The sequence below is a fragment of the Phocoena sinus genome, chromosome 8, assembly GCF_008692025.1.
Source record: "Phocoena sinus isolate mPhoSin1 chromosome 8, mPhoSin1.pri, whole genome shotgun sequence".
NCBI lineage: Eukaryota > Metazoa > Chordata > Mammalia > Artiodactyla > Phocoenidae > Phocoena > Phocoena sinus.
Genome location: NC_045770.1, coordinates 26,825,740 through 26,841,869, shown reverse-complemented (window position 1 = coordinate 26,841,869; position 16,130 = coordinate 26,825,740). Strand labels below are relative to the sequence as shown.

Genomic DNA, 16,130 nt, shown 5'->3' with positions numbered 1-16,130 from the left:
CATGAGGGATGCATTCATTACATGATATGGTTTTTACTAATACATTAGTAAATATTTGATTTGTAAATATTTACAAATGTATATATAATATACAAATAATACAAAAACTATTGTAAATTGTACAAAGTCTATTAAACACAGATGTATGTGATGTGATTTTTATTTAAATTATACTATACTATGATTTTGCATTCTCATCCTCCATTTTAATGAGTTAGAAATAAAGCTATGAATGCAAGAGTGGGCAGAATCAAATGGTGATGAAATGTAACCAATTATGTCCAAATAATGATTGACAAATCCATGGGCTTTTATTAAATATCACACTAATACTTGTGATCAATTAACAGTTTGGCCAATGGATTCCCAGATGATACATATTAAACTGCATAATTGTTTTATAGCTTTTAATCAACATGAAGAAGAGTGAAAGTCATTTGATTTAGAAAAGCAGAAACCATTGGTGTTGTTTGAGAGTGGTGTCTTTAAAGTGGGGGGCTAGAAATAAAATGGGTTGCAAGAAAATGAGTTCAGCAGGTAAACACTAGGCATTTGAGAAGTTTGGTAATGAAAGAAAGAAGCAAAATAATACAGTAATTAATTAAGGTAAGAGGGGGGGAAAGATAAACAGTTTATCAAGATGGAAGGGTCTCAGTATGTTTGAGGATAGAAGGTTAGGAGATTTTGAGTATCAGGGAGAAGAAGGGGATAAAAGTGATAACAAAAATATATTGTGAATTAATAGAATTTCAGCTCAATAATATTCCCTTAGCTTTTCTCAATAATAAAGAGTTAAGCTCCTAGGCTGGTAGAAAGGGAAAGTAAATAGTCATCACAGCATGGGACTCTTGAAGCAGCAATTTTTTTATATTCCTCTCCCCTACTCCTTTTCACCAGACCCAGAGCATAAAAGAGAAAGGAGAAAGTACTGGATGCTGACTTGCTCTATTTGACTTACTTATCTTGTGAGCGGTGGGGGGAGGAGCTAATATTGGGACCACCTCACTTAATTTCAGTGAGAAGACTGTCCAAAGAGATGGAGTGGTGACTCAAAACTTTTAGCCATTGAACTGAAAGTAATCGTGAGGTCGTACAGTGATATCAAGAGCATGGACTAGATGATTGGTGGAGTTCCTATCCTCCCCATGAGGCCATTGCCCTATGTTTACTCTGGGTTCCTTGCTTTGGCAAATATTCCTTCATATTATGGACACTTTTCTTCACCTTAGGTTTCAACTTCAGAGCACTCATAGCTAATATTACCTTTGCCATCATATTAAGTCAATGACTCTCAAACTTTATTTTCCATAATAATCACATGGGGAGCTTATGAGTCCCACACCCCGAGGGTCTGATTCAGTAGGTCTGGTGTAGAGCCCAAGTATACTCTTTTTAACAATCACACTGGGTAATTTTGATGTAGATGATCTGAAAATAACATTTTGAGAAATAGTCTTAAGTGATATACAAGGATGAATTTATTATGTGTGTGCATTACTTTTAATACTGATAACTTTGATTTTATATTTTATATATGTGATAATCCATACTCCAAAAATATTTGCATAGTATTCTTGAACTAGCAGCAGGATGATTCAGATGACATAGTTAAAATTTGTGATTCCCACTAGCGAGGATGTTCCCAGAGACACCTTAGGACCATTTTGGATCTTCACATGCTATATCTAAGACCACAGCTGGAGTCATTGGCATTAGAGAGAAGAAGGTGCTCCTTCCAGTAGTCCCTCCATTATTGAGGAAAGGGCAAGGAGCACAGTCTAGATTCACATGCTAGGGAGTGCTTAAAGGACATCCTTCCAGATGTCTTTCATATTCTCAGTCAGGTAGAACAGTAAGTCCAACTGCTGAAGGTGAGATTAATACAGGACAGAAAGAGACTAGATCTACAAATCAAAAGGGAAAAGAGAAGCATTCTGTGGAACTCAATCCAGAATCAATAAGTGCATTCCATACTGCCATGGAGTAGGTTCTCATGGTATGAAGAAATGTTTTCATTTAGGAATTCCTGAATTTTGCCTGATTTTTAAGGTCTAGTATGATATTTATTGTTACTATCTTTTAATTAAGTCAAAAATATTACAAATTAGAGTGTTAGCATATTATGATTTCCAAATAAGAACTATGTATCATTGTGAATTGCAGTGCTGAGTGAAAAAACAAGACAGAGTAATTCACTGTTTCTATTACAATCACTTATCTTCCCAGTACACTGAAGACAATTTATTTAGATTGTTTTCAAAATGATTGACTAATTTCTGGCAATTTTCAAAATCACACTAAGGTTTTGATCATTAAAATAAATTAAACTTTGATTAAAATGCTCGCTAAAAGGTAAAGGTAAAAAACATGAGTATTATTTTCTAATAAAGATAAAAATCACCTAACTAAATAATTATAGTTCTCTTTTTGTGAGTTAAAATATGTTTTAAGTTTTAAATTAAAACCTGGAATTTCCATTTCTACAAATTAAGCAATAATATGAACCTTTTCTACATGATGATATGGCATGTGTTAATAGGCACAGGCCTATTTCATTCTGTGTAAAATAATGCATTTTCTTCTGTTGTGGAGCTCACAGGCCCAGCCTACTACTTTATAAATACATACCTTATACTCTCCAGGTTCCCAGGTAAATGCTTGCCTGTGGAGTTCTGGTTCTGGCTATGCAGAATGATCTAAGGAGTATTGATTAAAAAGATATAGAAGAGTTGACCCTCATCTGACCCCTGAAACAGTCTCAAATCTACCTGAAGCAGAAGCACTGCTTCCCATGTCAACTCAAAGAACTACTGCATTGAAGAAAATATTGCCTCCCTCCTGGGGACAGGATAGCGACTAATGACAGACCCCTGAAACATGACCATTCCATGAAATTGACATTCAGGCTTCTACTAGCACAGGTTTCTTCTTCGGGAACTTTTCTAGCTCTTGCTACTCAACTGTATTTCATATGCTTCTTCAGTGTCTCCCATGTCCCCATACCCATTTTGAGAGACAAGGCCCTCATCCTACCCCATCCATATACAGGCTTCCTCCAGCCTGCCATATACTGCTATAGCTTAGTCTCCTTCCTTTCTGATGCTATAAAGATATACATATGGCAGATTCTACTCACTCTAGAAAAAGAAGTTATTGTTACTGAAATTTTACAGTAGTGTATCTAGAGCTCTCAAATTATATCTACTAATTTCAGCCTTGTAGGAAAGTTATTTATATACATGTCATCTTTCCTACTATAGAGGAGGATTCCTGCCCCTCCTGATACAGTGTGAACTGTTCATGGGCATGGGCCAGTTTTATTTCTCTTTATTTCTCAAGTCTAAATCACTATATCTAAATATAGAAAGGTGTTCAATAAATATTTATTGAAAGAATGGATACCGAAGAAACAAGATTCTCTCAATTCTTGTTTCTATTCTGATAATGGTTTCCCTTTTTATCTTTTTTCAAGTCATTTAATCTCTATCTCATTTTATTTGGCTATGAAACAGAAAAGATATCATTCTTCCTTGAAAATGTATCACATATTTGTATGGGATACTGTGTCAAAATCTTATATAAGCACAGTCAATAATTTATAAGAATTAATGGATGAAAGATTGAAAATAAGGATCCCAAATTACACACTTAACTTTATCTCTAGTTTGTTAATAATGGTTGATACATAATTCCTATAATCAACTTCTCTATTTGTGAAATGGGAATAATCATAACTCCCTCCATCCCCCGTATTCAAAGGTGTAATGATAAATGGGTGGGTACAAGTTAATATATTATAAGTTTCTTTTTTAAAATCTATCTTAAAGCTTTCTAGACAAGGCAGTTGAGGAGGAGGGAGCGATTGGGAGGTGGGCTTGGCTTGGCGTGCACTCCGCACCTCGGGAACGTTATTGCGCATGGAACGTCTGCTTTTGGCAGACTATTGCCCAGAAGAAAAGATGTTTGGTTTTCACAAGCCAAAGATGTACCGAAGTATAGAGGGCTGCTGTATTTGCAGAGCTAAATCCTCCAGTTCTCGATTCACTGACAGTAAACGCTATGAAAAGGACTTCCAGAGCTGTTTTGGGTTACATGAGACTCGTTCAGGAGACATCTGTAATGCCTGTGTCCTGCTTGTGAAAAGATGGAAGAAATTGCCAGCAGGATCAAAAAACAACTGGAATCATGTGGTAGATGCAAGGGCAGGACCCAGTCTAAAGACTACCCTGAAACCAAAGAAAGTGAAAACTCTATCTGGAAACAGGATAAAAAGCAACCAGATCAGTAAACTGCAGAAGGAATTTAAACGTCACAATTCTGATGCTCACAGTACCACCTCAAGTGCCTCTCCAGCTCAATCTCCTTGTTATAGTAACCAGTCAGATGATGGCTCAGATACAGAGATGGCTTCTGGCTCTAACAGAACGCCAGTGTTTTCCTTTTTAGATCTCACATACTGGAAAAGACAGAAAATATGCTGTGGCATTATCTATAAAGGCCGTTTTGGGGAAGTCCTCATCGACACACATCTATTCAAGCCTTGCTGCAGCAATAAGAAAGCAGCTGCTGAGAAGCCGGAGGCTCAGGGGCCAGAGCCTCTGCCCATCTCCACTCAGGAGTGGTGACTGAGGTTGATGTAGAAGGGGAACAAGAAATGAGTTAAATTTTGGAAAACACCAACAAAATGACCCTCCTGTTTTTAACTTGGATACCTGTTATTCTGCCAAAAGATGATTTCTAGAATAGTTTTGAGTGGGTTATTTTCCCTCCAGTTCCACAAAGTCTGAAACCAGTATCTAGCTTACTAAAAGGAAAAAAAGAAGTGTACATAATATTTAAGATGCTGAGTATTTCATAGGAAAGCTGAATGCTGCTGTAAAGTGCTCTTTAAGGCTTTTTTAAAAAATCCCCTTCTAATGAATGAAATTAGGGGAATTTCAGGGGACAGAGATGGGATTTGTTGTATGATAAACGTATGTAGTTTTAGTCTTTCTATATTGAGAAGCAGTGGTTGGGGCATTTTTTAAGATGGCTGGCTACACTTGTTTTCCTTCGTTATAATAAATTTGTCATAACTCAGTAAACACAGACTTGCCCCTAGAGGTAGTTGTTAATAACTTTGAAATATTAAGGTGTTGCCAAGGTTCTGATGATTCAAACCTGTACTACTGAATATTAAGCGGGATGGACTAAGCTCTCTAGTGCGAATATCTTGAAGGAGTAATTTCTAAATATACAGAGGTAACTTGACTGTATATGTTGCATCCTGTGTCACCTCCCTCCATATTGATATTTGATAAAGTTTTTAATTTATATGAAACTTCTAAAGCAGAATCAAAGTTCCTCTTGGGGAAATGTCAAATCTTTAGGATAGGCAATCCTATATGAATAGTACCAAAGCATTACCCCTTGGTAGAGAATGCACTCTATTAAAATGTTAAATTATCTGAAAAATAAAATGTGCAAGTCTTCAGGATGGCACATGAAAAAAACAAAGGTTAATGCTTCTTGGGGCACATTTCTTAGAGGGCTTGCAAGTGTGTAAATAATTTGTTTATGTTACATGACTGTTGACTTCAATGAAAATCTGCACAATTCAGTTTTAGCTCTGGATTACTTCGGTTGACCTTTGTGAAGGTTTTGTCTGTGTAGAATGGTTGTTTGACTTGTTTTAACCTATTAGGGTTTTGGGTTTTGGGTTTTTGTTTTTTGTTTTTCATTCTATATTAAAGTAAAATTCTACTAAAAAAAAAAATCTATCTTAAAAATATCAAGTATTGAAAGTCTAATAAAAATAATGGAGGTAGACTTCTTTCTGATACATTCAAACTTCAATAATATGAAATAATCATAAATCAATGTTACAGGACATTTTAACAAAAATAAAATTTTATGTGAATCAAGCATATTCAATACCATGCTGTTGACCAACCGCTGTGAGCAAATAGAACTCCTCAGAGGTTTTCTATAATATACATAACCATTATTTATAATGATCATAACTATTGTCTTATACAGAAATGTTTATCTAATATAATTTTAATCAGAATATTATAATTTCCATAATCATCTTATAAAGAAATTTGTCTAAAATATATTTTTAACCATAATCAGCTTTAATTTATTATTTTATTTTAATAGTATTATTTTCTTACAAAATTTCATTAATAGCTAAGGGAAATATAAACCTGGGCCTACCTTATCTGAACTTTTTACAAGTGCTGAATTAGCTAATGCTATATAAGTCTTTTTAGATTGTTTTGTTATTACTGCCGAAACAAAAGTTCTGTGTTTTAAAACAATTTGACTAATATTTCACAAGTTATTATAGATAGGTAACATTATGACATTTCAAATAATTCTTATTTACTTTGAATAGTAGATTAAAATCCCTGAAGACTTTTATTCATTTTTTCCTTTTTTTTTTTTTTTTTTAACTGAAGTATAGTTGATTTACAATATTGGGTTAGTTTTGGGTATACAGCAGAGAGGTTCAGTTATATATATATTTTTCAGATTATTTTCTATTATAGGCTATTATAAGATATTGAATATAGCTCTCTATGCCATATAGTAAATTCTATTTTATGTGTAATAGTTTGTATCTGTTAATCCCATATTCCTAATTTATCCCTCTCTCCTTCCCTTTCCCCTTTGGTAACCATAAGTTTCTCTGTTTCTGTTTTGTATATAGATAAATTTGTATTACTTTTTAGATTCCACGTATAGGTGATAGCATATAATATTTTTCTCTGTCTGACATACTCCACTTAGTATGATATTCTCTAGGTCCACCCACATTGCTGCAAATGGCAATATTTCATTTTTTTTTTTATGGTTGCGAGGTATTCCATGATAGATGGATAGATAGATAGATAGATTATAGATATAGATAGATATAGGTATAGATAGATATCACATCTCCTTAAACCAATCATCTGTTGATGGGGACTAAGGTTGTTTACATGTTTTGGATATTATAAATAATGTTGCTGCAAATATTGGGGTGCATGTATTTTTTTGAATTACACAAGTCAGAATGGCTATCATTAAAAAGTCTACAAATAATAAATATTGGAGACAGCATGGAGAAAAGAGAACCCTCCTACACTATTGGTGGGAATATACATTGGTGCAGACCATATAGAAAACAATACCTAGGTTTCTTAAAAATTTAAAAATAGAGCTGCCATGTGATCCAGTAATCCCGACTCCTGGGGATATATCTGGAAAAGATGAAAACTCTAATTTATTCATTTTAAGTCAATAGATTTTTCTTTTCATAAATTAAACTAATGTTCTTTTTCCATTATAAACTCTTGAACACAAGCCTTTTGTCACTGAAGCTGTTTAAAATATTTAATAACCAAATTACTACCCACAACAAAGTGCATCACCCTGTTATTGACACTAAAACATATGTATTCTTCCACAATGTACAAGCCACTAATAAATGGTCCATAAGTACATTATTATGTTTCAAGTTCCAGTACTGTCCCTCAAAATTGACAACATAACTCATGGGGGAACTTAATAAGCATAATATGATAGGTGAACATGAAATAATTTGTTTTGATAGAAAGTTCCAAATATACCTGCAACATATACCCACAGCATTTAGAATGCCTTATTAATACAGCATAATAGATCCTGACATGTTGTAGAATACTAGTGGTGATGTGCTGTGTTCACATGTATGTAGAAGGTTTGAATGATGCAGTTTCTTTACAATATTATAATATACCCCAAAATTGTTTCAAGGAAGCTCTCAACTTCAGTATATCATCTGTAAGTTTAACTTGTGACATCAAGAAGTACAAACATCTCACAGACTGAAAATATGGTGAAAACTGTGCATTAGTTAGAAAGCCAGTCTTATAAAGAAATTGAAATCTGAACTGCTCCTCCATTTTAATGTGCCTGTGGTTTCATACATTGTTCATTATCAATTATTAACCAAGAGGTTTGACCTTTTCTTACCTTTTAGACCTTTTCATAATTAAGCATCCTAAATCCTCAAAAAATATACTGTTGCCCTCTATGTCTTATGGAAAGCTTTAAAAGCAAGCAAAGGAGTCAGTCTGTGTAGAAATTACTGTTTATTTATTAAGAAGCCCTACAAATTTGAATTTTGTTTTGGGCTTCTTAAGCTTCCAATCTGCTCCAAGGCAAAATTCAGATGATTAACATTCCTCCTATATGTTTTAATGGTTTCTCTTTAACTCTCATTTCTTGATGATATGCTTTCTCTTTGGTAAAATCAAATAAGTCAACATTCAGATACTTGAACTGCAAAAGGAATGCGGAATGGGTATTCCCAAGAAAAGTTTTCAAATCTTAAAATTTTCACTCTTGTTCCTACATACAAAGAATGAGTATTCCCAAGAAAATTCCTTAAGTCTTAAAATTTTCACTCTTGTTTCTATACACAACATCTTAACCCCAAAACCTTTTCTTAAACCCTTAGCTTTGTCTTTTAATAAAGTGAAGACACAAGCATTGTTCTGTCTTGCAGCCTTGTGGGCAGAGGGAGCCTGCTCTGTCTGTGGATGGTTGGGACTCATTCACAGCAGGATTGCAAGTCTAGAGTCCAAAGTTCATGTCTCTTATGGACCCACCTACCATAGTGAGCACAGGAGAAAAAATCAAGAGATTGTAGAGAGTTTCTGTGAAGCTAATTTTTTTAATTTGAAGAAACGTTCCTTATTCTAAAACTGTATTTTTCCTACTCTTTTAGAATTAAAATGTTTTCTCATATAAAATTGTGCAGATATAGATGGTAGTTATAAGGTTTTTGTGTATTTTTTATCATCCTGATTTGTTAAAATAAAAACAAATTCAAGTGGGTACCTGCATTTTCATTGTTGCTGTTGTTCCAAAGATTGTAGTCTTGAGTCCAAAGTCACATGGAGATTTCACTCCAGTTCTGGATTTGAAACCATCAAATCTACACATGTTATTTTATGCTCCCCAAGAGAAGCTAGAGACAAGAAGAGATGCTTAGTGCTGATAGTTGTGAATGTCACAGCTAATGGGGCACAAGTGATTGTCCTTCATTCACTGAATTAATATTTATGGAGTGCCTACCACATACTAACCACTGGGGATATAGGTTTTACTTTTTAAACATTTTTTAAATTTAATTTTTAAATGGGATGCTCAGGGAAGGTCTCACTAAGAAGGTATTATTTGAGTGAAACTTGAAAGAGATGAGGAAGCTGTGTGGCTTTCTGAGGGAAAAACATGGAAGGTAGAGGGAACGGCATGTGCAAAGCCTTGAAGAGGGAGTATGCCTTGTATAATTAAGGAATATAAATGAAGTCAGTTAACTAAAACAGAGTGAGCAAATTGTTGAGGAAAGGTAAAGAAGTCCAAGAGTGGGAGGAAAGTGCCATTGTAAAAACTTTATTTTTTAAAATTTCTACTTATTTTATGTATGTATGTATTTTATGTATGTACTCCCCGAGTGATATGGAAAACTATCGGAGGATTTTGAGCAGAGATGTGGGATCAGAACAGGATCAATCTGACCATTGTGATGAGAATAGACTGGAAGGAGACAGGGACCAAAACAGGAAAAGCTGTTAGGAGGCTATTGCAATAACTTAGATGAGAGATTATGGTGATTTGGACCAGAGCAACAGTAGTGAATATGTTGAGAAGTGTCCACCTTAATTTTGAAGGCAGAGCCAAGAGAATGCAGAGAGTACAGAATCTAGCAATATTAGATCATACTTTCCTGGAAGGTATGGATAAATGACTTCCTAAAGCATTCTACCAGCAAATACTTTAACTGTAAGTTTGCTTAAGTAGGCCATGAGACAATCACATGATAATTTTCAACCCATACTCTCTTGATCTCTTCCAAAGATGTGGCAGCCACTCCTCTTAAAGGAAAAATGAAAGAGTGAAAGCAATGAGATACAATGGAAAGTGGAGTTTCATGTCCACAGAGTCTGGAACCAACCAATCATTGAATGATTCAAGAATTCTTGATACAAATCTATTTCTAGAAAGATATGAAGCTGAGGAAAAAGAAAACTAAACCTTTGATAATCCTTAAGAGCCTTCTTAAAATATTTATTTTCATAGGAACTCAATAGGCACGTTATTTTGCTCTTTTTCCTCTTTTGCTTTATTCTGCCCAAAGCTAATGGAAGTCCAAATCCTTTTGAGGACTGCTGACTTCTTTTTAGCTTTGCCTCATCCAGATTTCCCCAAGCACAAGGACAATGTTCTCAGAGACATGAGAAGGTTTTTTTTTTTAGATCCTTCTCTGCCACCAATCAGCTTCCCATAACTTGCCCTTTGCCTTGGGCAAGTCATATAAGCACACTGGCTCAGCCTTTATGTTCACATCAGAAGTTTGATTAAATTGCACTATAATTCCTCCCAGCTATAAAATGCTTTGATTCAACATAGATTAGAATTGGAAGTGAAATTTGCTTGCCTGATAAAGTCACTTGATCTTCAAATTTACTAGTCTATGTTGTTTTGTTTAGAAAGGTACTATTATGTTTATTTGTTAACAACTTTAAATTGGTTTGGAAAGTATAAAATATAATATGCAATAAACAAAGCTTCAATAAATAATGTATTAGGCCTATTTTTGAATTTTCTTATATGTCTAAAAGTTAATTTGGCTTTTCAGAAATAGAATCCATTGAATCCATTCTATTAACCCATGTGCATCACCCTTTAATATCTTTCCAAACTGAGAAAGCGTGAATTGCTTTCCATTGGGCCCAGAACTCTCTGATCTCAAACACTGGATCCTTATTCCGGATCCCCAGCTCTAGATACCTCACAGAATTTCTATTATCCTAAGTTTCTGAGATTTGGGGAAAAAAAAGAGTGTTGATAGGTTCACATGTAAGTCCTCAGAGACATGGATTAATTAACCTTTAGTCAAGTAAGAACAAGAAAAACAATAAAGGAGACTCAGAGATTGCCTGGACAACTAAGACCACTTCACCTCTGGACTTTCACATGACCTCTCCCATTGATCATTTTTTTTCTGTCAATGGTTTTGATCAGTTCTCAATTACAACATAAGAGAAATTCAAAAATTATGAGCTGCTTGCAATGCCTTATTTACCTCTGTTGTCCCCAGAACATAGGCTTACAGCTGACCCCTATATTTTGTTTTGACTGCAAAGTTCTGGTTTACACCTGACACCCTAGTGTAATATTAACAGTGCCCCCTTTTACTCTTGAAAATATCTCAGTTTGCATGATAAATTGTATAATCATTCTACTTATAAGCAAGGTTAAATATTGTTGGGCTAAGAAATGACTAATCCAGTCTGAATGAGTTTGAGATGCAGATCCCTGTCAGCCATGCTTGAAAAAATTTCAGATTTTTCAATGGATGAATAGTCTATTACTAGTGATCAAGATGGCAAAGTAAGAAGATCCTGAGCTTAATCTCCTCCAAAGGACAAATCAAAACTACAACTACATATAAAATAATGATCTCTGAAAACAACCTGGAGACTAGCAGAGCAGCTCTTCTACAATTAAGGATGTAAAGAAAAAACCTCACCAGGATGGCTAGCAGAAGAAGAAAATTGATTTAATCAGGATCCACAACCCCCAGCAGGCAACCCAAAAGAGAAAGGGGCTATCACAAACTCAGAGGTCCTCCCTAAGAATCAAGGGGTTCAAGCTCCACATTGGGCACCTCAACACCAGGGGCCATCACCGGAAAGATGAGCCCCATTAACTGGTTTTGAAAACCAATTTACCACAGGGCGAGCCAGAGGGCTGTAGGAAACCAGACTTTGCTCTTGAAGGGCACAAACACAAATTTACTCTCTCCAAGTCCCAACACAGAGGCAGCAGACTGAAAAGCACCTGGTACTCTAGCCAGCCTGCCAAGTCCACCCTAGCACACCCCCAGCCCATATTTGGTTCCAACACCCCCTGCCAAAGCTGCAACTCCCAGTGCACCCCAGGAGAAGGCCTATCCCATGCCAGGCTTCAGCTCTAGCCGCTCCAGTTCCAGCACTCCTACCAAGGCAGCAATCCTGGTGAGTCCCAGAAAAAGCCCCAGCCCACACACACTTCAGCTATAGGCCTCCCACAAAAGCCACTGAGTATATGCGAGAATTAAGTAAGCACTCATGAACTACGGTTCATGCAGTTTCTTCTTAGAGGGAATGCTTTCATTTGTCAAAGCAAAGAAGAAAAATAATTGATCATTAACTAGTCATGATGTGTTTGTCTGTAAAATAAATGATAAGAATAAGTTCCTGATGACACTATTTAAATACTTTGGGAATCTACATATACATACTTCTTTTGTATATATAATGGTTCTTTGTTAATAATTCTAAAAATTAGGAAACTTGTATTTGGAATTTGGAAAACAAACCCCATTTTTAAATTACTAATTTTTCTAATGTCCATTGCATGTAAATTGTTTTGACATCTGCAGTTAGTTTTGAAGAAGGGAAGAAGAAATTATTTTTACATGTATTCATATGAAATTTCAGAAAGTATTTTCATATCTATTCATAACTTGATTCTTAACAAAATGGAATTCAGATGATTTTAAAACATAATGAAAATGTATATACATAATATACTATGGAATTCACATATATGAAATTACATATTTATGTAATTATACATATATGTATATATGCATTACATATATATATATGAATATCACATACACACACATACATGTATATTATTTTAAAAGAAATAAAAGACAAAGGCATGAAAAAGAAGGAAAGAGCAACTATGGAAACACAATAATTGAATATAGCATTTATCCTGAACTGCTTGGTAATCAGTGGGGACAAAAGGAAAAGTATTGATTATGTAATCCCTGTTACCATAAAATATTGAGTTTACAAGTTCTCCAAGAAGGATCATCTTGATGATGAAGTCATAAAAATAGGTTAAATGTGAGACTTATTTGGAGGACATTGGGTAAAAAATATTTTCTTTAGAGATAGTTTACAACAAATGCAGAAATGGTCTAAATAGTGTTTCTCAATAAAAGTTGGGTATATAATATTATAGGATATTCGTGAACCCAATTCTGTAGGTGGGGCTAAGCAGGTGCCATCCAGTAACCTATTTTGACACAGGCTATACTGTAAAATGTGTAAGCAACTAAAGGGTAAAAGTAATCAACCTGCTTTTCTCTATCTGCACTTAATGAAAGGATAGCAGATTATTCAAGTATATTTAATGAGGTCCTAAAACACTGTTTTTTGTTTCTTATTACTGACTGAGACAGCATCCATATGTTTTGAGAATCAGATGATCAGGTGGCAGGATAAGATATTTTATTTTGAATGCCAAAAAATTACAGAAAAGGTATCCCTATCTCCCTGCAGAAAATAATTTGTAGACAAGGCTGGAATGTTTCCCACAAAGCATCTTTGTACCTGTCAAGTCAAACATTTGTATACTTGCTTGACTGTAACCCCAAAGTTCCAAATCATAAGGGAGAAATATTTAGATTTGGAAAACTTTAATAACAAGTATTAAAACTGATCCACTTGAGTCACTGAAAATCCCCTATTGAGGTCCCTATAGACTATCTGGCTATGAAGCACTTAACCATCTGGTGTGCCCGCCAGCATCGGTGAACTAGAAAATGTACTCAATGTAATTTAAAACTTGCTGGATGAAGTTTTGTAGAATTAAACAATTTAATTTTGGATAATGTCTAACAAATATAATTTTAATTTTGACAGGTTTTTTTGGTCAAGTAAGCCAATCTTTGTGGCAGCAATTGGATAACAAAAACCTTTGTCTTTTCAAATCATATCTGTTTCATAAAAATGATATATCACTAACATAATGGAGGTTTGCTTATTATTTATTATAAAACAGCCTTTGTAGAAAATGTAAAAGGAATACAAAATCATTAAGGTACAACCCAAAAATAAGGAGGGCCAGAATACAGCTCTTTTTTATACTCTTTGAAATTATAAACTGTTGCATTAGATCATCTTAATTTTTGAAGCAATATTAAAATGTAGCATATTTGGAAGTAGTGATATCTTGGATAAAGGGTTAGCTCACAGGCTTTTCTGACCACAGAAAGAAATAATCACACAGCTAAAGTAACGAACTGTCTTATGCAGTTTTTGGAATTTATATTAAGGTGAGAAATGTAACAGGATAGGTAAAATAATCATACCTATAAATACCTTCTACGAAACTTGTATTTCTTTGGACTCAAACTACTTCAGTTAGTTGTGATCCTGGGAGGAAACAAACAGTGCACTGTAACTGGGTAATTGCTATGGTCTGAATGTTTGTGTTCCACCCCTTTCTAAAATTCATATGTTGTAATCTTTGGGGTTTTTTTTTTTTGTTTTTGTGTTTTACATCTTTATTGGAGTATGACTGCTTTACAATGGTGTGCTAGTTTCTGCTTCATAACAAAGTGAATCACTCACAGACACACATATGTCCCCATATCCCTTCCCCCTCCTATCTCCCTCCCTCCCACCCTCCCTTTCCCACCCATCTAGGTGGTCAAAAAGCACAAAGCTGATCTCCCCATGCTATGCGGCTGCTTCCCAGTAGCTATCTATTTTACGTTTGGTAGTGTATATATGTCCATGCCACTCTCTCATTTTGTCACAGCTTACCCTTCTCCCTCCCCATATCCTCAAGTCCATTCTCTAGTAGGTCTGTGTCTTTATTCCTGTCTTACCCCTGGGTTCTTCATGACATTTTTTTCTCTTAGATTCCATATATATATGTTAGCATACGGTATTTGTCTTTCTCTTTCTGACTTACTTAACTCTGTATGACAGACTCTAGGTCCATCCACCTCACTACAAATAACTCAATTTCATTTCCTTTTATGGCTGAGTAATATTCCATTGTATATATGTGCCACATCTTCTTTATCCATTCATCCAATGATGGGCACTTAGGTTGTTTCTATCTTCTGGCTATTGTAAATAGAGCTGCAATGAACATTTTGGTACATGACTCTTTTTGAATTTTGGTTTTCTCAGGGTATATGCCCAGTAGTGGGATTGCTGGGTCATATGGTAGTTCTATTTGTAGCTTTTTAAGGAACCTCCATACTGTTCCCCATAGTGGCTGTACAAAATCACATTCCCAGCAGAAATTCAAGAGTGTTCCCTTTTCTCCACACCCTCTCCAGCATTTATTGTTTCTAGATTTTTTGAAGATGGCCATTCTGACTGGTGTGAGATGATATCTCATTGTAGTTTTGATTTGCATTTCTCTAATGATTAATGATGTTGAGCATTCTTTCATGTGCTTGTTGGCAGTCTGTATATCTTCTTCGGAGAAATGTCTATTTAGATCTTCTGCCCATTTTTGGATTGGGTTGTTTGTTTTTTTGTTATTGAGCTGCATGAGCTGCTTGTAAAGTTTGGAGATTAATCCTGTGTCAGTTGCTTCATTTGCAAATATTTTCTCCCATTCTGAGGGTTGTCTTTTGGTCTTGTTTGTGGTTTCCTTTGCTGTGCAAAAGCTTTTGCATTTCATTAGGTCCCATTTGCTTATTTTTGTTTTTATTTCCATTTCTCTAGGAGGTGGATCAAAAAGAATCTTGCTGTGATTTATGTCATAGAGTGTTCTGCCTATGTTTTCCTCTAAGAGTTTGATAGTTTCTAGCATTACATTTAGGTCTTTAATCCATTTTGAGCTTATTCTTGTGTATGGTGTTAGGGAGTGATCTAATCTCATACTTTTACATGTACCTATCCAGTTTTCCCAGCACCACTTATTGAAGAGGCTGTCCTTTCTCCACTGTATATTCCTGCCTCATTTATCAAAGATAAGGTGACCATATGTGCATGGGTTTATCTCTGGACTTTCTATCCTGATCAATTGATCTATCTTTCTGTTTTTGTGCCAGTACCGTACTGTCTTGATTACTGTAGATTTGTAGTATAGTCTGAAGTCAGGGAGCCTGATTCCTACAGCTCTATTTTTCATTCTCAAGATTGCTTTCGCTATTCAGGGCCTTTTGTGTTTCCATACAAACTGTGAATTTTTTTGTTCTAGTTCTGTGAAAAATGTCAGTGGTAGTTTGATATGGATTACATTGAATCTGTAGATTGCTTTCGGTAGTAGAGTCATTTTCACAATGTTGATTCTTCCAATCCAAGAAC

The 16,130-nt window shown here is 35.0% G+C and overlaps 2 protein-coding genes across 6 annotated transcripts in view; both read left to right on the top strand.

Moving 5' to 3' along the window:
* GRIA4 (glutamate ionotropic receptor AMPA type subunit 4) overlaps positions 1-16,130 on the top strand; it is a 520,825-nt gene that overhangs the window by 279,260 nt on the left and 225,435 nt on the right. The gene's annotated exons all lie outside the window — the stretch shown is intronic.
* LOC116757799 (SIN3-HDAC complex-associated factor-like) lies at positions 3,855-4,899 on the top strand. Its single transcript, XM_032640093.1, has one exon. It carries the CDS (start codon positions 3,918-3,920, stop codon positions 4,623-4,625), a length of 708 nt encoding a protein of 235 aa, XP_032495984.1. The 5' UTR covers positions 3,855-3,917; the 3' UTR covers positions 4,626-4,899.

Excerpts from the sequence above, each read along its gene's own strand:
- LOC116757799 (XM_032640093.1), top strand. The coding sequence starts at position 3,918 with ATGGAACGTCTGCTTTTGGCAGACTATTGCCCAGAAGAAAAGATGTTT.